The 22,731-nt window shown below is 34.1% G+C and overlaps 1 protein-coding gene across 2 annotated transcripts in view; it reads left to right on the top strand.

Moving 5' to 3' along the window:
• DNAJC1 (DnaJ heat shock protein family (Hsp40) member C1) overlaps positions 1–22,731 on the top strand; it is a 212,408-nt gene that overhangs the window by 78,679 nt on the left and 110,998 nt on the right. For both annotated transcript variants that reach the window (XM_059660789.1, XM_059660783.1), the window contains exons 4-6: positions 6,998–7,163; positions 8,021–8,118; positions 9,079–9,172. In XM_059660789.1, the coding sequence (XP_059516772.1) occupies positions 6,998–7,163; positions 8,021–8,118; positions 9,079–9,172 (358 nt within the window). The remainder of the gene's footprint in view (positions 1–6,997; positions 7,164–8,020; positions 8,119–9,078; positions 9,173–22,731) is intronic.

The following is a 22,731-nucleotide window of genomic DNA, read 5'->3' as shown; positions in this document are numbered from 1 at the left end:
AATTATGATGTCTCAGTTTATACAGGGAAAAATTGACTCATTAAGCAGTTTATTTATTATAAGTTAGTATTTTATTTTTCCAAAGTATGCAGTGTTTTTAACATGTATATTTAGAGTTACTTAATATGAAAATTTTCGCTAGGTTGATTCAATACTTATAGTCTTCAGGATCATGAGTCAGAATATTAGCAAGTTGTAGCTTCATTAGGTAAGATGTTTAACAAGTGTCCAGGCCCTGGGAAATACAAACACCACTTGACTTCAGACAAATGTCCACTCATTTTTTATATGTCAGTAATAGCTCTCATCTGTGCCTGGTGGTCCCTTTTTGTTCTTTCCTATTCCTTAAATGTTTTGGAATTTGATTAAGTGATATTCAAGTTACTACCATCTCGATGTTTCCTCACTCACAAAGTAATAAACCCAATTTTTGGGTGAGAGAACAAATTTATAGGAGTATGTAGAAGATAGGAATGAAGGAAAAATATTTGCTTCTTATTTCTTTTGTCCCCTTCCCTTCCCTTCCTCTGCTCCAGTGATTCTGCGTTTAGGGTTAGTTAGTGGAGGCAACCCCTCACTTGGAGACGTCTCTGTGCCCCCTTCGGAGAGTAGTAATATGTTTATACAGCAGTTCGTAGTGCCAGTGATTTAAGAGAGACTGCAGAGAGGCTCCTCTTCTCTACTTCAGAATGTGTGGAATGTAGACAGTATTGCAATGGGCTTCAACGTGTTTTCAGTCAAACCCACAGTAAGAAATACATTTGCATCATGCCTCAGGTCAGACAGACAGACACAGTGAAACAAAAATTTCACAAAACACTTTTTGTATGTGTGAAACAGACTGATATTTTCTATTTTAGGTTAGGCTAGACTAGTCATTTTTCTTTTTAAAACAATGCTGGTTGTCATCCACTAAATTGATTTCATGAGTCACTAGTGGGCCACAATCTGCAGTTAGAAAATGCTGTTCTACACTAAAAGAGTACCTTTAAAGAAAAAAGTAGGTATTTGAGATTTTAGGCTAAGGCCAGCTAATATGGGTGTTAATATATCTTAAAGATAACCCCCCAGAATGATGCTTTGTGGCATTCTGAATCTTTCTTCAAATATATTGTCTGGAATTATTCTATATCCTAAAATGTTAGCTATCGCTCTTGGTCCTCATCCTAACTCTTTAATTTGAATACCTCAGTTTGTCAGATTGCAAAGCAAGGATTCAAGATATTCTCTTGAAGTGCTCTTTGCTTTGTAACAAGGGCTGGCATTGGTCCAGACACCATAGCCAGCATTCCTCTGGTTTGAGATAATCCATAGTGTTGAAAGAGTCCTAGGAGTATGTTGAAAGAAGTGTTGGTCATTCTGCGCATATTTTCTAGTTGGTTTCTATCAGTGAGCCCCAAGTTTTGTTTTACACATGAAGAATGTGTCTGTAAAGATAGCTTTATTTAGTCTCCCTACATCTTTGGCATCCGATTTTGGCTTTTTGTTTGTTGTTTTCTTAAAAGTTAGTAAACTTTGTAACAATTTCTTTCAATTGCTGAAATTATTTCTCTCTTTTCAGAACAAATCACTTATTTATAGACTCATCTAACATTTTCTTTTTAGGGTTAGTTTCCTTTGCATTTCTATTAGAGTGTGAATGGAAACAATGGATCTGACAGTCATACATACAACTGTAGCATTTATACCCCTTTAGGGACAAGTAGCTCTTTGGTAACTGGTTTTCCCTGAGGCAAAAGTCTTAACTAATCAAGCTAAGAATCACTCCTCTAAAGCTTGTGCCTCAGGCCAGGTGACCTATGAGTATTTAAACATATAGACGAAATCACCTCTACAATTACCTAATGTTTATAATTCCTTTAGGGGGAAGAAAAAAAATGTTTTATCTTCTAAAAGAAGATTGTCTTACACTGGTAAAAAAAAATTTTTTTTGGTATCCCAATTATTTATCATAAAAATATTTGTTAAATACATGCTTTTAAATATGTAACTTACAGGAATTGCGATTTGGAAAATTGTCATAGACATGTTTTCCTATTTATTTTCCTTACATAATTGTGTTTCACGGAAATCAGGTGCATTATTTAAATTTTGGTAGAAAAGGGGATAGCAGTGAAATAAATAAATTAGCAAACTGGATAACCTTTTTACTTTTTTAAGGAAAAAACAAATTTTATTTTATTTTTTTAAAAAATATTTTATTGATTTTTCACAGAGAGGAAGGGAGAGAGATAGAGAGTTAGAAACATCGATGAGAGAGAAACATCGATCAGATGCCTCCTGCACATCTCCCACTGTGGATGTGCCCGCAACCCAGGTACATGCCCTTGACCGGAATAGAACCTGGGACCCTTCAGTCCACAGACAGACGCTCTATCCACTGAGCCAAACCGGTTTCGGCGCAAACTTTATTTTATTTTTAAACAGCCTTTATTTCGATATAACTTGTGTACCATAAAAGTCACTTATATGAAGTATACAATTCAGTGATTTTTGTGAATTTACAGAGTTGTGCCAACTACCACAATCCAGTTTTAGAACATATCTATTACCTCAAAACACTTCCTCTAGTTCATTTGCAAGCAATCCCCACTCTGACCCCTACCCTAGGCAATCACTGATCTTTTTGTATCTATAAATTTATCTTTTCTGGACATTTCATATTAACGAAATCGTGTACTATGTAGTCTTTTACACCTAGGTTCTTTCTGTTAGCATAATGTTCTTGAGATACATCCATATTGTAGCATATACCAGTAGTTCATTTCTTTTTTACTGCTGAATAGTATTCCATCTACCACTTCTCTTTATCCATTCACAAACTGGGAGACATTTAGTTTGTTTCCACTTTTTGGCTATGATGCACAATGCTGCCATGAATATTCACATATAAGTCTTTGTGCGCACGGATGTTTTTCATTTCTCTTGGGTAAATTCCTAGGGATGCAATTGTAAACAAACTTATAAGCCTTTTTTTCTCTCAAAGGCATCAGCTATAGTGTGAAAATAACATGTTTTCCTGGTTAGTGTAAGGAAGCCTAACATAGTAGCCCTTTTTAAACTCCTTAGGTAATTTGCTTATTAGGGGAAATAACAGCTCAACTTTGTTTGTTCATAAATTTCTATACAAGCCCTGAGTATTAGCTGAAATAAAGTACTGAGTAGATATGAATCATTTATTAAACATACACTAGAATGTGCTGTGGTAATATTAGCATATTTACTTTTGCTTCAAGTCTATTATAAATTTTTAACCGATACTCTTTTGCTAACCCAGTTGTACAACTTTAATATTTTTGTCTATTTTATGGTACTATATTGGTAAAAGTTGAGTTGTTTTTTAGTTTACTAAATAAAATCATATTTTATTTACAAATCCAATGATGAAAACTATAGTTATCTCAACCTTAATCTGCTAAACTTCTACAAATCCATTACCTAGTTATTGTAAATTTGATTACAGGTGTGTTTGAATAAAAATAAACATTAACCTGCCGGTCGGCGTGGCTTAGTGGATGAGCTTCGACCAATGAACCAGGAGGTCACGGTTTTATTCCCAATCTGGGCACATACCCAGGTTGCGGGCTCCATTCCCAGTGTGGGGTGTGTAGGAGGCAGCTGATCAGTGATTCTCTCTCATCATTGATGTTCCTATCTCTCTTTCCCTCTACCTTCCTCTCTGATATCAATAAAAAATAATTTTTTAACTTATAATAATAATGAAAACATTAACCTGAAATTAAGAAATTTTAATATTTTCCTCAATTAGAAGATATAAGACATTTATTATATACAATATATATAAAGTGCTATGTACCATGGTTTTGGATAGGTGTGTGTGTGTGTGTGTGTGTGTGTGTGTGTGTGTATTTATTTATTTATTTTAATAAAGGAGAGTAAGGTGAATTAAATTAGATGTGTTTCCTGTTTGTGATCTTTGTACAATTGATTTTTACTCTAATGTTCAAAATGTGATGTAAGTGATGTTGCTTTATTGTTTGAAGCTAAAAATTTAGTATGATAGAAAATTCATACTTTAGGCAAATGATAGATTTATTTACATATTTGTTTTCATAATATACACGTTTTCTATTTTAGTTTTATAGTTACTGTTTTATATTTCAAAATAAGCTGTTTTAAATTTACATTAATTTTTTATCTCCTGATAATTTAAATATTTTTAGGTTTACTTGCTTTCCAATGTTTATATTAGGCTAAATATATGTGAAGAATTGCAGAATGTAGAATGGGACTCACTAATGATTATGTAACCATTATTTTATGTCCATCATGTACATTTTAAGAACATCAAACAAAGTAAACGTATATTAGACCATATGTCGGATGCATGGAATTGATCAATTAATGTTTTAATTTCCAAGATAATGCCTTTATAGTTCCATATGGTTTTTTGCATTAATTATATTTTCATCATGGAGATTTACTTTTCTGTTTTTTTTAGAACACATTGATGCATGTATACATTCTTAATCTGCTTTTAACAAAATGTTAAGAGCAGTTTGTATGAACTGGGTTATAGGACATTTTAAGTGTTAATGTGTTAAATAAAGAAAAGCATACCATAGTGATTTTTAAAATGTTATGTGTTGTCAACACATTTTTTTCTTAAATAACATATGAATATAGTGTTTGTATATTTTTTAAAATATGTTTGTTTTCAGTATTTCAGAAAAGCAGTGATTTATCTTTTAACAGCATGTATTCTAAAAAACAGACTATAATGGAAACTACCTTTCCTTAAAATGGCCAGGCCTGTGATCCATAATGTTCATTGATAATAAAATCAATAGAGCATTGATTCTAAGCTTAATACTTGGAGACTGTTGTTTAGAGTGGCAGAAACAGCCTAGTAAATATCCAGTTCTGCTAAATGTGTTCAGTGCATGAGAGGTTTTGCTGTCTTAAATTGGGCTGTACACTGAGTACAGTTTATATGTGGGATAGAAAATAGTTGCTGTTAAGAGAGATGTATTTCATCAATGGTAGTGATAAAATATTTGATATAAAATTCATAACTGTGAGTCCTGCTGTGTTTTCTTTCAGTACAGATCAAATTTAATACTTAGTAATGCTGTTAGGTAATGGTTGCTACTTTCTTAGGTGCTCTTTATTAATAACCACACTTTTTACATGAAGTTATTTCATGGGAGAGGTTAGTTGAAAATAATGATTTTTATAGTCACCTTTTGTTCCCCTCAACAAATCTGAAGTGCATTATAGATTTAGAATAAATTCAAGACTTAACATTCATTGGATTTCATTCAATTGTTGTCATCTTGCGTTATAGCACTTGAAACCTTTTTACCAATCCATTTGTAATTTAAAATGAGTCCATTTTTACAAAGATAGATTTAAATATAAATTTTTGAGGAAAGGAATGATAGCTTTTGATGAACTCATATTACTGTTTTTCTATTCGTGTTCAAGAATTGCTATAATATTGAAAAAGGAGAATATTTAAATATTGAAATTTTTCTGGTCCAGCCACTACACAACATTTTAATTTGTAGACTCTTGTACACAATTTGTCTTTTAAGAGTTCAGTACTAATTAATTTCCTTTGCTCTAAACATTAGTTATTATGATGTCTATTGTTATTAATAATTTAAGTTGATCTAAATCAGGTTTTCTAGATTTGCTAATAAAATATATTTTGAATTTATAATCACTATTTTTCTGCAGCAAAAAAGAAGTTGCCTGTAATAAGTCCTCTGCTTTATTTTTTAAGCATATTTCCAAGGTATCAATTTAATAACTATAAAAGTAGCTACTGCAGTTGTTGCATTTAAATTGATTTACATGTCAAGACTGGCAGTTTAGCAGCTGCGCTATTATTCTTAGATCGGTCAATTTACTTGAGAAAAACCTACTACTGAGTGCTACTGACCTGCCTGACAATATAGGCCCTATTTCTATTCCTGTAATTAGGCCTGCGACTAACTCAGAATATTTTTAATTAAAATATTTTGGTCAATGTGTTGCACCAAATTAGGCCTTTCAGTGAAGATTTAATTCTGGAAATAGTGTGATTAGAATATTTAATGAGTTGTGTTCCACTAAGATTAACAGGTTGTGTGTTTGAACGAACAGTGTTTGTGACCATTTTGAGTTTTACAATCCTAAGTGCTATTCCTGATTTTTAACCTTAAAAACATTTGCCACAATAACTGTCTGACAGGTATATTTAAATTTAACTGAAGTTTTATTCTAAAGAAAGCTGATTTAAATGCATTTTTAGGAAAGCTTTTATTTATGATCTCCCCTCCAGCAAAGCCAAAAGTGAGAAAATTGCCACTTAAATGTTTGCAAATAAACAGTTTTATTTAGAAATCTGACATAAGCATAGGTTGTTTACACATCTCTAATTTGGCATTTTTTAAATTCTCTAACATAATGTGAGTAATACAAAATTAAAAGAGGCTCATTTTATAGGCTTTTACATTATTAAGAAGTTTTGATAAAATAATATATATATTTCAACCTTGAACCATAGTACAGAGGTGGCGGAAAAAAGCATTGACTAGAAAATTTACCCTGAATTTGATTCAATTAATGTATAATTCATGGTAACAAATAGAGCTCTTATCTTGATTTCACCCCCCAACCCCCACTCCCATTGAGATCCTTCCTTTTGTTGCTGACTTCATGGTGGGCCCTTACAGCAGACTGTGATAGAGATAGACTATATGGCACCTTTAGTTTAGATGGCATTCCAGAAGTCGCATCATTGGGGTCTCATAAAAATACAAGATCTGGTATCCACAATATATTACTATGTACCCCTTTGAAGGTGATCTGCGACTGGACCTACACACACAGTGTTTTCAATTTATAGGCTGTTGTAATGCTGATAATTTACCTAAATGTTATCTATTTTGGAGAAATTATTTTCTCTTTTCTCTTTCTAAATATGGATACAAATAAAGTTTTTTTATTTCAAACTTTCCTTGAAACACTGTTATATTTGCTACTGTAGGTATGATGATATTCTGATCAATGGACTTCCAGATTGGCGACAGCCCGTATTCTACTACAGGCGGGTGAGAAAAATGAGCAATGCTGAGCTGGCATTACTTTTGTTCATTATCCTCACAGTGGGTCATTATGCTGTGGTGTGGTCAATCTACCTGGAAAAACAACTGGTAAGTATTGGTAATAAATCAAATGATCCTACCATCCTTAATTTTATATGGAATTTCAAACATTTATTTTTCAACTGATAAAAAGTTCAATGTTTTTATAAATCTCATTTTAATAGTTTTGTGCTCAGTAGTTAGTGTTTGATATGTTTCTAAGTCAAGAATAGCCTAGGTTATAAGAAAATATCCTTCTTTTTAAAAATGTGACTTTGAGTTTGTTATAAAATTTTGTGAAGATCCCAATATCTAACTGAAAATTAGAAGGTAGAAACTAGAGCCATTTTTCTTAGTGATCACCTTCCAGATAAAAATATTTTTCATGTAAAAATGATTTTAGAAATTTTGTGTCACAGGCTCTCATATAAACAATGTTTACTTTAAAAGTTTTTAACTAAGACTTGAAATTAGTATAATTTCATGATTCATAGATCAGTTGGTTAAAAGGTTATTACATTTTTCTTAGTCTAATAAATTCTACTACATAGTTTATTCTGCTGTGGATATCTATATGCTGAAAATAAACATTTATCAGATTTAGCATCTGTTTACTCATTCTTTTTGAAGTAACATTACTAAAGTTGATGAACGAGAAAAAGTTGAATGCTTTCTCTGCTTAGAAAACTTTGATTGCTATGGAGATAGACATGACTGACAGTGCTAAACTTCATGTGTGTTTAAGGACTGGATACTATGACAACAGTTATTGTTAAAGATTGATGATTTTACTTAATCATGTTGGACCCTACATACATTTGCATAAATGTTCCCTTATAATGTTTACCCTTCACAGTAGACTCTTGATAACATTTGAAAAGTACATGTTAATGATAACCTGTAACTATAATTCTTTTCACATTAAGGATGAACTGCTTAGTAGAAAAAAAAGAGAAAAGAAAAAAAAGACAGGTGGCAAGAGTGTGGATTTATCGAAACTTGGTGCTTCAGAAAAAAATGAAAGGTAGGACTATATAATAATATTTTATAATTTGAAACTTTTAAAATATTTCTTTAATGTGATCCAGTTTCAAATGTATATCCATTTCAGATATGCTAACATTTACATCTGTAGTAGGGTTTTTAAAAGACTAATAATATGCCATATTAGTTTATGAGACAAGTTCTGATCTTAGGCAGAAGTGCTACAAGGTTTTTCCCTTTGTGACGTGTTAATCTATATTTAAGTAATTAAACCTCCAAGTTCTTATAGTTTAAAATTTGTAGACTGAACTTTAGAAACAGTATTACTAGACAAATCTACCATTTAGTGTTTAGTTCAGGAGTGACAATATGTATAGAGGCAGTAATATGCAGTATACTCTGAAAGATACTACCATTTCTTCTATCGATTCATAGAAAGAAATAAAGGGTTTAAATAGTTCACACAGCAGGACAGAAATGGATCAATGTGAGATGGAGATCAGAGACTATTCTGCATGTCTTCTGTTCTGATGACATCAGTGAGTAATGCTTCAGTGAACTGCAAATGACATTAATTTTTATCTATTGGTTTGTTTATGCTACAGTCTTCATATCTGCTTGTCAGCACTGGGGAACACTCTGATGATGTTTAGTCTTTTATAGCTGAAGTAATCATAAGGTTTAAGAATTCATTTTGCAGAACTGATGAAAGTCTAGGTTGGAAAGAGATCTTTTGTTTCTTTATCTTTATAACTTGATTAGGAGTCTCCTTTTCCAAAATCTTAGCTTTCTCTTACTTGCTATACATACTGCATTTATTGTAACTACTGTATTTTGTGATAGAATAAGTCAGAATAAATGATAACCAACATAAATATTTCATTGAAAATTTCTTTTTTGTTGAAAGTCATTCAAAACAGAAATTATGATCTTTATAAAAATATTTTGTCTCCCAACTTTCTGTTTATATTTTGCTTCTTTGCTTTTGTTTTCCCTTTAGGTTACTGATGAAACCACAATGGCATGATTTGCTTCCATGCAAGCTGGGGATTTGGTTTTGCCTTACACTAAAAGCATTGCCTCATCTAATCCAGGTAAAATGTACCTCTTTCATATAATATTAGATGCTTTCATTTTAATTATTCATGAAATAATTTATGCTCGCATTTGCTCGCTGAATGCTGATGTACAATGGATGCGTCTAATGTTGATTGAATTGAATAGTATTTTTGTATACCTAATTTAGAATGGTTCTAAAATAATTTAGTTATCTACTCTTATAACTCTTACATTGCTTTTAGGACACCTTAGAATTCCAAAACACTGGAAAAATGGGGCAGAAATGCTATCTATAGAACAAACACAAAAGCAACAAAAATTTAATCTGCTGTTATCTTTAAGGCATAGTCAGTAAAAAAGAACAGGGCTCAAATAGCTTGTCACACACTATTGTAGTAGCAGTTAAGTATATAGTATAAGAGAAAAGTTAACAGGAGCATCTCATTATGCAAAAATGTAGTTTTCCATTTTATTTGTAACTTTGGAGTGAAGATATTCTGTCTTAAGTGAAGATAATCAAAGTTTCTGTGCTAGTCTTGATCAATCATAGAATGTGGGTACATGTTATATTTATATGCCAATTTTTATTTTTTTGTTAACACACAAAAGCATATTTTGTTAAATTATTACTTTGCTAAGTACAATTATTGCATCTGGTTAGGAAATTCCCAAAACATAAATATAATATTTGAAAGTAGGTATAATAATTTTGGTGTACAAATTTTGAGGGTGTAATTTTTAAAAGGAAATTTTTCATTTCAGAAAATAAATATTTAGATAAATCTAGAGAGCCAGATAATTTTTACCCAGATTTACCCACGTTATGTTTCATATATCAGAACTGCTTTTCCTAATTGTTTAAGGCAATGAATGCCTCCAACTTCTGCATTTTATTCTCCTTTATCCTCTCATAACAAAAATTTTGTATTTGAAGGGAAATGAACTAAAGATCACTAATATGTTTGTTCCTAGCTTTTGAGAAATTATTTACCAATTTTCTATCAAAATAGTTTACCTTAATACTTATTGCTTATTGAAGCATATATTTTGGTTACAGTTAGTAGAGGAAATTGAAGTATTTTGGTAAATGTAAAAGCTTTTGTTTTTAAGTTGTTTAGCATATTATGTTGTTTACTTTAATAAAATCCTCAATCCTTGATGGCATATATATAAGAGTTAATAAGAGGGAAGGTATATTTGTCATGCTGGTTTGTTTGTTTTTTATGAGAAGATGTGACAGAAAAATATTTTAAGACATATTTTCTTATGTTGGAGGTTTTTTGAGTGATTATTTTTTGCCAGCTTTAGCATCTGTGCAGTAGGCAAACCGAAGTGTTGATGAATTTAAAAGTATAGTCAGATGACATTATAAATAGAATATCACATAAAATGTCGATCTGAAGCTCTTCTTTGTAATTCTAATTTAAGTCATTTGAAACAAAGTTTATTTGGTAAAATTAACGTATTTCTGGTTAACATTTAGGGTCACTTGCAAAAATAGAACCAATATGTTAAGATGGTTTAGATTTACAAATTGTTATTTTAAATTACCGGTCTGTGGTATCTAGACCTGACATATTAAGTGTTTTGCCTCATCATAAATTTGTAGGAAACTTATAAGAAATAAGGAATTTTACAAAAACGCTGCCGTTTCTTTAGAAACTCTGTTTTCTTAAACTGTTAGATCAGTTTGACTTTTATAGTTTTCACTTGGTGATACCTGTTGCCTTTCAGTTTTGAGATGCAAAGCGATTGGTTTTTTAAAACCTTTGTACCTAATTTTTACAGTTTTGGTCTAATTATTTCTTCCTCATAAATGCATTCCAAGAAGAAAAGATGAGACAATTTTTCTTTGTGTAAGCAAATACTAGATATTTTATTTCTGCTTTGAGAGCATACGATTAGTTTTTCTCATGTTCACTAGCAATGTAATATAGTAGACTCTGATAAAAATTGTAATTGTCAAAATATTTTAGATATAGAAACATAGCTTATGTTTTCATAAGCATCAGCAAAGCAATACTGAATAGTTGCTGTTAGGATTAGATTTTTGTCTGATTTTTTTTTCAGTCTGCTGTAACCTTTGTATTAATTTCTCTTGCATAAAATTATGTAATGTGAATACATCTGTCTTATATACAACATTGTAGTTTTTATGTGACACTTCTATGAGATCTTCTTAAATAAGTTATATATGAAATTTAAAAGAAACCCTCTTTATCTGAAGCAGTTTGGGTTGCTAATTGGTACATTGTCTAAAGAGAGCCCTAAGTATAAAAAATGATACACACAATTTTAAACATTGTAAGCTTGTACTTCAAATTTATTAATCACTCCTGTGATATAGGGCCATTATTTATTTTTAAATAGGAGCCCTCTTTCTTGCATAAACCATACCTATAATCTTGGCTTCTTTAAGGACAATTTTCACTTAATACCTTTAAAAAAGGATTAAACTAGACACTTGTGAGCAATGTAGTTGTATAATCCTTAGAGATTTTTATGACTTTCCCCAGTCTTTCCTAATTGATTAACGTATAGTTAACAGCATTTTTAGCAACTCTTTTTTTAAAAAAATGTTTTTATTGATTTTTAGGGAGAGATAGTAACATCAATGAGAGGGAAACATAGATTGGCTGCCTCCTGCATGCCCCTTACTGGGGATCGAGACTGCAACCCTGGCATGTGCCCTGATGGGGAATCAAACCAGCAACCTCTTGGTTCATAGGTTGATACTCAACCACTGAGCCACACTGGCCTGGTTTTAGCAATTCTTTTATTGAACTTTCCAAAGCATCCAGTTGGTTTTCATAGAAACAACTCATTTTTACTCACTTTTCGTCTTTTTTAATGTAATATTTAATTGAATATTTGATATGTCAAGCTTTTTGTGATTATAACTTTCGAAAAATAGCTGGTTCAATAAAAAAGTATTAAACATCAGAACAAGACACTATAAGGGGCAATAGAGATAAATATGTCTTCTAGGATCTTATAGTCAGATTAAACAACACATGAATTAAAATAATTATACAATATGGTATATAAGCTTCACAAATGTAGTATAAACAATGATTTCTGTAAATGTTCAGACAAGATTGTCTCTATTTGGGATGGCAAAGGAAAACTTAAAAAAGGAGCTAGCCCTGTACCAAAAGTTGCTGGTTCTATTTCTTGTCAGGGCACATGCCTGAGTTTTGGCTCTATCCCCATTAGGGGGCATGCAGGAGGCAGCCTATCAATGTTTTGCTTTCACATCACTGTTTCTCTCACTCTCTTTCCCTTCCTCTGTCTCAACATCAATTTTTTAAAAATATTAGAAACATAAAAATCAAAAAATAAAAAGAGAAACTACATGAATTGAGTCATGAAAGATGAGTAAGACTCTTGACAATGAAGTGCCCACTTTGTGTATTAGGTAGTGTACAAAAATAATTTCATAGACAGTAGTTTTAATACAATCATACAGTAAACCCTTGATTTTGTGGGCCTTGATTTAATGGACTTCGGATTAACGGACAAAATTTCCAGTCTGTATGTCATATGTGAAAATTAACAGCCTATTAATTTTAAAATGCTTTTAACCAAGATGTGCTTGTAATTAAATTAACAGGTTATTTTTTATTAATTCACTGTTTTTTTAAACACATTTTAGCAAATAGGCCATATATTGGAAAAAACACTGTAGTAATTTTGCCAATATAAATAAATATTACATATCTACAACTATAGTCTACATATTTAAATCCAGGAGTCACCACTGGTAAACAACGACTGGTGAATGATTAGCACGTGATTGTGAGTGGTAATTAGTTCTGTTGTTGTGTGGCATGAGGTATGCTGGCCAACAATGTATGCTAAGTCACTCCCCAGCCTTGTGCATTTTTTTACTCCAGTGACTGTTAAATTCATGCATTTACTAGCCTATTCAGTATAAATTTAAAATTACTGTAATACATATAGAAAACTTTTCTGTGAAATTAAACTTTTCATACATACTTAATTTTAATTACACAAAAGTGTCTACATAAGTAAAAACAGGTAAACTAATTTGTCAATTTTTAACATATGCATTCGGAAAACCTATTTTATTATATAACGGACTTTCAGCTTTAATGGACACCCCCTTGCTCGAATTAGTCCATTATATCAAGGATTTACTATGTTACTGCTGAAAGAGACCTAAGGAAGATATCATACAATTACTTTAAATAAAAGAAGAAGGTATCACACAGCCAGTTACTATTATCTAAGACTACATCTTAGGTCTTCAGCCATTTAGGAATTTATGCTCTGATAGCTAAATGTGATATGACAGATCTGTAAAGGACAGTTAGACATCATGAAGTTTATTGGTAAGACAGCAAATTATTTCCATCATACACATCTGCCAAAGACATGTATATATTGCTGGGAGTAGAAGAGTTAGAGTACATACATAGTGGGTATAATTTTACTCAAAGTGGTTCTGTGATCATTCTGGGAAGAGGTAAAAGTATACCTCTGATAGTCCCTGCTTTTTGAGAAAGTTATTACCTCCAGCACTGGGTTTTGTTCCTTTCCTTTGCTCTGAAAAAGATATTGGAAGAATAATAAGAATTGGTAGATTAGAAGAATGAGGCCAAAGAAATAAAAACTATTATATTTGATACATGTAAAATATTTGATAAGTAAATTAATATCAAACATTTCCCATATTGGAAAACATCCAAGGAAAAGATGTATAAATGATATTATATGGCAAAATGCCGGGAGCCGGTCCATGCTTGCTGTTTCAAGGGACCTGGCATATATGGCATACTGTTCTTAATATGTTTGCTCACCTTCTTGGCGCTGTGTTTTAACCAAGGTCACCTCTCCGAGAAAGGTTGTTTCCCCAGTAGGGATTTTCCCCTGAAGTTAGGGAGGGGATAAAACCCCTCAACTAAGTGCAAGGCGGGTAATTAATCACTTTAACTACGAACAATCATGCTTAAGCTACATAATCTTTACTCCCTGGAATGGAGATAAGAAACGCCCTAACCTTTGTAATAGAGATTGATAGGATTGGAATCAACTGGTATAAATACAGATGCAACAAGACAGCAAGAGACAGAACTCAGGAGACAGAATTTAGAAGAGAGCCAAGAAGACAGAACCTACAGACAAAAGAACTTTGCTGGAGAGAACATGGCAAAAGATCCTGGACTGAACCTGACTACAGAAATTGGCAAGAGAACCTGACTAGAACCTGGTGACTGAACCTGGCTGGAGATCTCAGACAGAACCTGGCTGGAGAACCTAGCGAGGGAACCTGGTTACTGAACCTGGCTGGAGAACCTAACCAGAACTTCGCTGGAGATCTAGACCAGAACTTGGCTGGAGATCCTGGCTAGAGATCCTGGCTAAGCTGCTGATCAACTGAACGCTGACTCCGTGTCATTCCCTCTTCGCCGACTCCGTCTACACCTATGGGGAACCCCTGGACCTGCTGGGGTTGGACCCCGGAAGCAAAATATGTACCCCATATCATTAATGTACCCACGTATGCAAAAACAGTCAAATGAGAAACCAAAGAAAAAGAATGTGGAGAGTATTTATAAAATGATGAATAGATGGAAGTTAGTGTGTGCACATTGGCAATGAGAGGGCATTACAGAGGAGTAAACAGCATGAATTCATGCAGAGGAGCGGGGAAACTTGAAGAACTGTGTTTAGATAGCTCAGAAAGCCAGTGGAATGATCAACAGAAGACATGAAATACTAATTAGAATGTAACAGGGAACTTGGACTATGTGAAGGAGGCCTTGTATGCTTTGGAGCTACAATTTAATTTCAACATTAAAAGGATAGCCCTATGCCCTGGCTGGTTTGGCTTAGTGGATAGAGCATTGGCCTGGGGACTAAAGGGTCCCGGGTTCAATTCCGGTCAGGGGCACATGCCTGGGTTGCAGGCTCAATTTCCACTGGGGGGCGTGCGGGAGGAAGCCAATCGGTGACTCTTTCTCATCATTGATGTTTCTATCTCTCCCTCTCCTTTGCTCTCTGAAATCAATAAAAATATATTTAAAATTTTAAAAAAGGGATAGCCCTAGTGGCATTTCCATATTTTACCACTCTGTTTTCATTTGAAGGGAGTACACATTCTCTTAGAATCTGACTAAACCAGTCTTTGTATTGGCTGTATTCAAGCTACTAGTATAACCAAAGAAATATTTTTAACTTCTAAACTGTCTTTCTTGGGCATTTCAAAATTGACTCTATATGTTATGAAACACTCATAGCCATGAAAGTAGCAAACAGTGATGAAATATCACCAAGGCTAAGTGCCTATGTTCAGTTTAACTCAAAACTTAGTTTATTTTTTTTTCATTGCCTATTTGAGTTGGAGCCTCATATATTTGGGCCCATAATAATTTAGATTGTTAATACCATCAATTTCCCATACAAAATCAGTTAAGTACCAAATATCCCAAATAATTACCAATTTAAATCATAGTTTATTCGTAGTTCTCTCCATTTTCTGAGATGAAACATCTTAAATATTCAGAATTCATTTGCTTTCTCTGGGAGTTTGTTTCTCTGGGAGTTCACCATTCAAGTTTCTCTCTGTCTGCTCTGTTATGTTTCTCAGATTATAAAATATAAAATTTATAAAATATAAAACTCTTAGGTGTGCATTACCTAAAGTTGTAAATTTTCCATTGTTAAGTCCCAGTCCCATCTTTTCTCGCTACCAAGCTAACCTTATATGAACATAGTTAAACTAAAAATTATTGCAGGAAATTTCCAGCATGCAAGCCCCACCCCCAGCAGGATGTATAGGTTACCTAGGAGCTGTGTCTGAGAAAATAGAGGAATCTTCTCTGTAGTGCTATGGCTTTTATGTTAAAAAATAAAAGTTGCCTAAGAGTAAAGGGAATAAATACTGTATTTAAGAGGCATCCTCCCTCCCCTGAAGCTTCTGCCATGGAAACAAATGTGGAGAAGCCTGGAGGTCACCCTGTGTACAGTGAGGGCCTTTCCTTTCTAGTCCCTTTGCTTCTGCTTGCTGGGAGTCAGTCGGAAACCAAATAAACAAAACATTCACAGCTAATTAGCAGGGGAAAGGGCTTCTAAGAGGCCTGGAGGCATTTGTAGCAAGCTGAGTTGCCTGTCCTTCCATGCAGAATTAAACACATATTCTCCAAGGGATGAGGATGCTTACTTTTAGTACTCTAAAAACTTTCTTTAAACTCTGCAGACGAACATACTTTATATAGGAAATACATGAACAAATGAAAAAGGCCTTCTGAATTTTTATAAGGCTGAAATTCTGCTACAGAAAGACAAAGGGATACAGGAAAATGGAAAAGACTCACAGCATAAAGACAAAGATGTCATTCCTTCTATCCTTTGCAACAAGGGCACGTGATGCAATTACTCAGAGGCCAAAAGAGAGAACATAAAGTCATTTTATAGGTTACTAGAGGCCTGGTGCATGAAAATTCTTGCACTGGAGGGGGGGGTCCCTCAACCCGGCCTGCCCCTTCTCACAATCCAGGAGCCCTCAGGGGTGGGAGGCAACCCGGCGATCAGGGGAGGGCGATGCCCCATCACACCTCTGTTGCTGCCACTGCCAGCAGTGAAGCCTCGGCCGGCCCTGGTTACCTGAGCCTCGGGTGGCCCTGGGTGGCTGCGGGGCTGAGGGGACTGGGGACTCCGGGGGCAGGAGCATGGAGCGGCCGGGTGCCTGCCACCCCAGTGGAGCTGAGGAGATTGGGCGCTGCCATCTTTGAGGGTGGGGCAGTCAATTAGCATATTCCTTATTGGCTGTGGGCACCGCCATCTTTGCGACAGCATGAGGGTCAATTAGCATATTCCTTCTTTATTAGATAGGATTGCCAAATATTAAAAAGTAAGCACACACACACACAAAATGGTAGGTAGGGTGTTAGAGATATATTGTCTCTTATCAGCTCCCTAATTTATAGATGAAAAGTACTTACAACTCAGATCGGTGAGGCAATTTGCTCAAAGTGACAGAACTAGTTAATGGTAGAAATGAAACTTAAAGTAGATGAAAATAAGTATTAAAATATAAGAAAAAGGTAAGAAAGAATACATTTTCCCATCAGCAGGATAACGAGCTTTATAGTGAGTAGTGAATAAGCTGTCTAATCATACACTTCCTACTACCAGAGTATTCAGGCTGATTGTAATTATTATACAAGTTGTAGGAAGAGTTTCCCTTGCTTTGCTTAATATTTTGAAGTTTATATGGAGAAGTAAAAGCAAAACATGACAGACAATGCCAGCTCAGCATGTTATTTTATCACTTAAATGAACTATGTCAATAATGTTCAAAGAAAAGCTTATGCTGTGGATATCCTCTATTTTACAGCTCACTAACTTCAAGGCTTTAATTGTCATCATCTTTATGAAGCCTTTCCTGATTGGGCCATCTGAGAACTTCCACTGCATATTCTCTGTTCAACATAACATCAATTGTTTGTATTATAATCAGGATAGACTGATAGACTATGGCCAGGTACAGATCATCCTGAAATTTCAGTAACAAAGTGTTTTTTAGTTTATGCCACTTAATCTATCACTGATTGGTAGGAAAGGGGACATTCTGTTCTAACTAGCCATTCAGGGACTCACAACAGTGATATCTTCATCATCATCTAGCTGTACCCATCTGGAACACATGGCCTCCTTGCTCACTATGGCAGGAGTAGAGAGCTGGAGGATTGCACACGCTTTTCAATGCTTTGATTTGAAATGACACATGATATTTCCATCCACAGCCCATCCAGAACTAGTCCCATGACCCCACCTAATCTCAAGAGGACAAGAAATGTGGGGAAACAGATAGAATGTTGGGTGAGCACCACTCTCTCTTCCAATAATTCATTCAACAAATATTTACTGAGTGCTTACTATGTGCCAGGTACTCTTTTAGGCTTTGAAATTTTATTTTTTTATTTTAAAGGAAAAAAATCCCTGTTCTCATGTAGTTTATATTCCATATTTTGGTTAATATTCATAGTTATTTTTACATATGCTGTAAGGACAACTGCTTGTCTTATCATATAACCTCCATGTAGCCTAACAAGTACAACACATATAATAGTGGTTCAATAAATAAGTATAAATAAATATAACTGTTTAATGTCTTCTTATGTAAGAACCCATGCTCTACAATTACATAAAAAGAGCACTCATAACATAGTAAGTTCTTTAAGTTAGCCATAGTTCATGTAAAAACAGTTCCCTGCTGGTCTATGCAGACAGGCTCTGAGCCCTTTAATAAGTTTTAAGTGGTAAGAAAGTTACATCTATAATAAAAACTTTTGCTTATGTTTCAGCCATAAGGATTACAAACTCCTTGAGGATAGGAACTCTTTCTATTTGGAGCAATGTAAACTTCATAGTTTTAATACAGTGTTATGGAGATAAACCTAGGCAGTTCAGAGCCCTGATTGATTACAGTTAAGCATTCATTCATTGAATATTTATTAAGTTTCTATTGTGTGCCAAGCAGTGTCTACAAAGATGGATGATAAGTTTATATCCACAAGATATCTAAAGGTGGGGCAAAAGATTTACAGCTGTGAGTACCCAAAACACAGTTTATTCTTATGTTATTCTTTAATCATTGTATTATTTTCCATATGAACAACTGTAAACCTACTGTTGTCCCACCTTAAATAATTTCCTGTGTAGGTAAACTGGGATTGATCCTGGACTCAAAATGGTACTTTGTGTTGTTTTCTGTACTTCACAATTATATTCACGTGATTAGCCCTTCATGAAGAATGGAGGGGGGAAAGGTTGAAAACAGGTTCTCTTATTCAACCCCTTTGATTACATGAATCCCCCTAGAATATAATTATTAAAATAGCCACCTGGTCTCTTCTTGAATATTACCTCCTAAGTCAGTCTATTTCATTTTCAGGTAATTTTAATTATTAGAAAGTTCTTCTTTATGTTTATCCAAAATCAAAATGTTCATCTTTGGAATCATGTAGTAATTCATTCTTTCCTGCAATGACCCTAAAGATAGTCTGTGATAATAATCAAGTTATTCCTAATGTTCTCATCTCCAGTCCCTTTAAATATAGTTTCAGGCTGCCTTAGCCTTTGTTCACTTCCTTTTTAAAATCTTCCAGTTTGTCTATGCATCTTACAGTGTGGCACACCAAAGTGCACACAGCGATCTTTGTGACAATGAGAGTTTGTTGAGTACAGTGGAATTACTTGATAGCATACGTTTATTAAAGAAGCAATGCTTCCTGGAATGGACATTTTGTAATTACAATTTGAAAGTACAAGTAACATATGAAGGAAAGAAAAGGCATGAGGAACATTTAAATAAATGCTTACAAATGGAACATAAGGAAGACAAATTTTGCCTACAACCACAGTGAGTGAGACTGGGGAATATATTAAAAACTTCCAGAATTATTTGGAGTAGATTAAGGTGATTGAGTACATTACATTCCTCAGATAAGTGTGATTTGGATCTAATGGGTGTTTCAGAGAGGAATTTTTAGTGGAATTCTGTGCTATATGTAGCAGGAAAAAGAAACATTAGCAAGTAAATGTGCAAATATGGTAGGATTACTAGGAAAACATTGCTATTAGCCAGTAAAAGGGTTTTGCATTGAGATAAAGAGGGTGCAAGTAGTGCCCTGGCCGGTTTGGCCTACTGAATAGAGCGTCGGCCTGGGGACTGAAGAGTCCCGGGTTCAATTCCGGTCAAGGGCATGTACCTTGGTTGCGGGCACATCCCCAGTAGGGGGTGTGCAGGAGGCAGCTGATTGATGCTTCTCTCTCATCGATGTTTCTTTCTATCCCTCTCCCTTTCTCTCTGTAAAAAAATCAATAAAATATATTAAAAAAAAAAAAAGAGGGTGCAAGTAAAGATAAGTCATGTAAGCAAGAAGGTACAAGATTCTGCAGGAAGAGTTTTGATATAGTATGAAGCAGAAAAAAAAAACACCCTTACTTTGTGGTAAAAAATACGATCATGGCAAAATGATGAAGTAATAACAGCAATCATTAACACATTCAAGGCCTAACTGTACAAAATGTTATTTGAAGTATTTCCCATATGTTGGTACATGTAATCATTATAAAAGCTCTATGAGTTAGGTATTTTTATTATATCCATTTTATGAATTAGAAAATTTACCCACAGAGAGGTGATTTGCTAGTAAGATGGCAAAGCTGAGATCTATTTTTTTAATTTATTGGGGTGACATTGATTAATAAAATTATATAGGTTTCAGATGTACAACTCTATAATACATCATCTGTATATTGTATTGTGTGTTCATCATCCCAAGTAAAGTCTCCTTCCATCACTATTTATTCTACCTTTACCCTCTTCTACCTCCCACTACTTTTCTTCTGGTAATCACCATAGTGTTTTCTGTTATCTATGAGGTTATTTTTGTTTGTTTATTTGTTTTGTGCTTAATCCCTTCACATTTTTCACCCAGCACCCCAACCCCATTCCCCTCTGACAACTGTCAGTCGGTTCTCTGTATCAATCAGTCTGTTTCTATTTTGTTACTTTATTTTGTTCATTGGATCTCACATATGTTAGTAAGTGAAATCATATGACACTTGTGTTTCTCTGACTGGCTTATTTCACTTAGCATAATACTATCACAGTCCATTCATGCTGTTGCAAAAGGGTAAGATTTCCATATTTTTTATGGCCAAGTTGTATTCCATTATATAAATGTACCCACTCATCTAGTGATGGACACTAGGGCTGCTTTCAAATCTTGCCTATTGTAAATAACGCTGCAATGAAATAGGGGCTCATATATTTTTTTGAATTAGTGTTTTAGGTTTCTTTGAATATATTCCAAGAAGTAGAATTGCTGGATCATAAGAGAGTTCTATTTTTAATTTTTTAAAATATATTTTTATTGATTTCAGAGAGGAAGGGAGAGGGAGAGAGAGAGAAACATCAGTGATGAGAGAGAATCATTGATCGGCTGCCTCCTGCCCACCCTCAACTGGGGATAGAGCCCACAACCTGGGCATGTGCCCTTGACAGGAATCTAACCTGGGACTCTTCAGTTCGCAGTCCAACACACTATCCACTTAGCCAAACCAGCAAGTGCCATTTTTAACTTTTTGAGGTAACTCCATACAGCTTTCCACAGTGGCTGCACCAATCTGCATTCCTACCAATAGTGCAAGAGGGTTTCCTTTTCTCCACATCCTTGTCAACACTTGTTTGTTGATTTATTGATGATAGCCATTCTGACAGATGAGCTGATACCTCATTGTGGTTTTAATTTGCATCTCTCTGATGATCAGTGACTTTGAGCATTTTTTCATGTCTCTTGTCCATCTGTATGTCCTCTTTGGAGAATTGTCTATTTAGATCCTTTGCTCATTTTTTAATTGGATTGTTTGTCTTCCTTTTGTTAAGTTGTATGAGTTCCTTATATATTTTGGATATTAATCCTTTATCAGATGTATCATTGCCAAATATGTTCTCCCATACAGAGGGTGCTCCCTTTTCACTTTGTTGATGGTTTCTTTTGCTGTGCAGAAACTTTTTATTTTAATGTAGTCCCATTTGTTTATTTTCTCCTTAGTTTTCTTTGTCTTAGAAGCTGTATCTGTAAACATATTGCTACGTGAGATGTCTGAGACTTAGCAGCCTATGGTTTCCTCTAGGATGTTTATGGTTTCACGACTTACATTTAAGTCTGTTATCCATTCCGAGTTTATTCTTGTGTATAGTGTAGTTGGTGGTCCAGTTTCATTTGTTTACATATATCTGTCCAATTTTATCAGCAGTTATTGAAGAGACTGTCTTGACTCCCTTGTATATTCTTGACTCCTTGTCAAATATTAATTGAGCATAATGGTTTGGATCAATTTCTGGGTTTCTGTTCTGTTCCATTTATCTATACGCCTGTACTTGTGCCAGTACGAGGCTGTTTTGATTATGGTAGCTTTGTAGTATAACTTGATATCTGGTATTGTGATCCCTCCAACTGTGTTCTTCTTTCTCAAGATTGCTGCGGCTCTTCAGGGTCTTTTTTGGTTCTATATAAATTTTTGGAGTATTTGTTCTAGATCTGTGAAATATGCTGTTGGTATTTTAATAGGGATTGCATTTATTAACATTTTAATGATGTTAATTCATCAATCCATGAACACGGTATATTCTTCCACTTGTTTATATCTTCCTCTATCTCTTTTTTCAATGTCCTGCAGTTTTCTGAGTCCAAGTCTTTTACCTACTTAGTTAAGTTTATTCCTAAGTATCCTAATTTTTTTGTTGCCATGGTAAATGGGATTGTTTAGTTTCTCTTTTTGAGAATTCATTATCATTGTATAAAAATGCCATCCTTTTCTGGGTGTTATTTTGTATCCTGCTACATTGCCAAAATCATTTATTAAATCTAATTGTTGGTGGAGTCGTAAGGGTACAGTATCTTGTCTTCTGTAAATAATGATAGTTTTACTTACTCCCTTCTAATTTGGATGCTTTTTTTATGTTTTCTTCTTGTCTAATCACTGTGGCTAGGACTTCCAGTACTATGTTAAATAAGAGAGGTGAAAGTGGACATCCCTGTCTTGTTCCTGTTCT

This window comes from Myotis daubentonii, chromosome 1 (genome assembly GCF_963259705.1).
Source record: "Myotis daubentonii chromosome 1, mMyoDau2.1, whole genome shotgun sequence".
Taxonomy (NCBI): Eukaryota; Metazoa; Chordata; class Mammalia; order Chiroptera; family Vespertilionidae; genus Myotis; species Myotis daubentonii.
The sequence above is the reverse complement of the archived record's forward strand: the minus strand, read 5'-3'. Positions and strand labels throughout refer to the sequence as shown.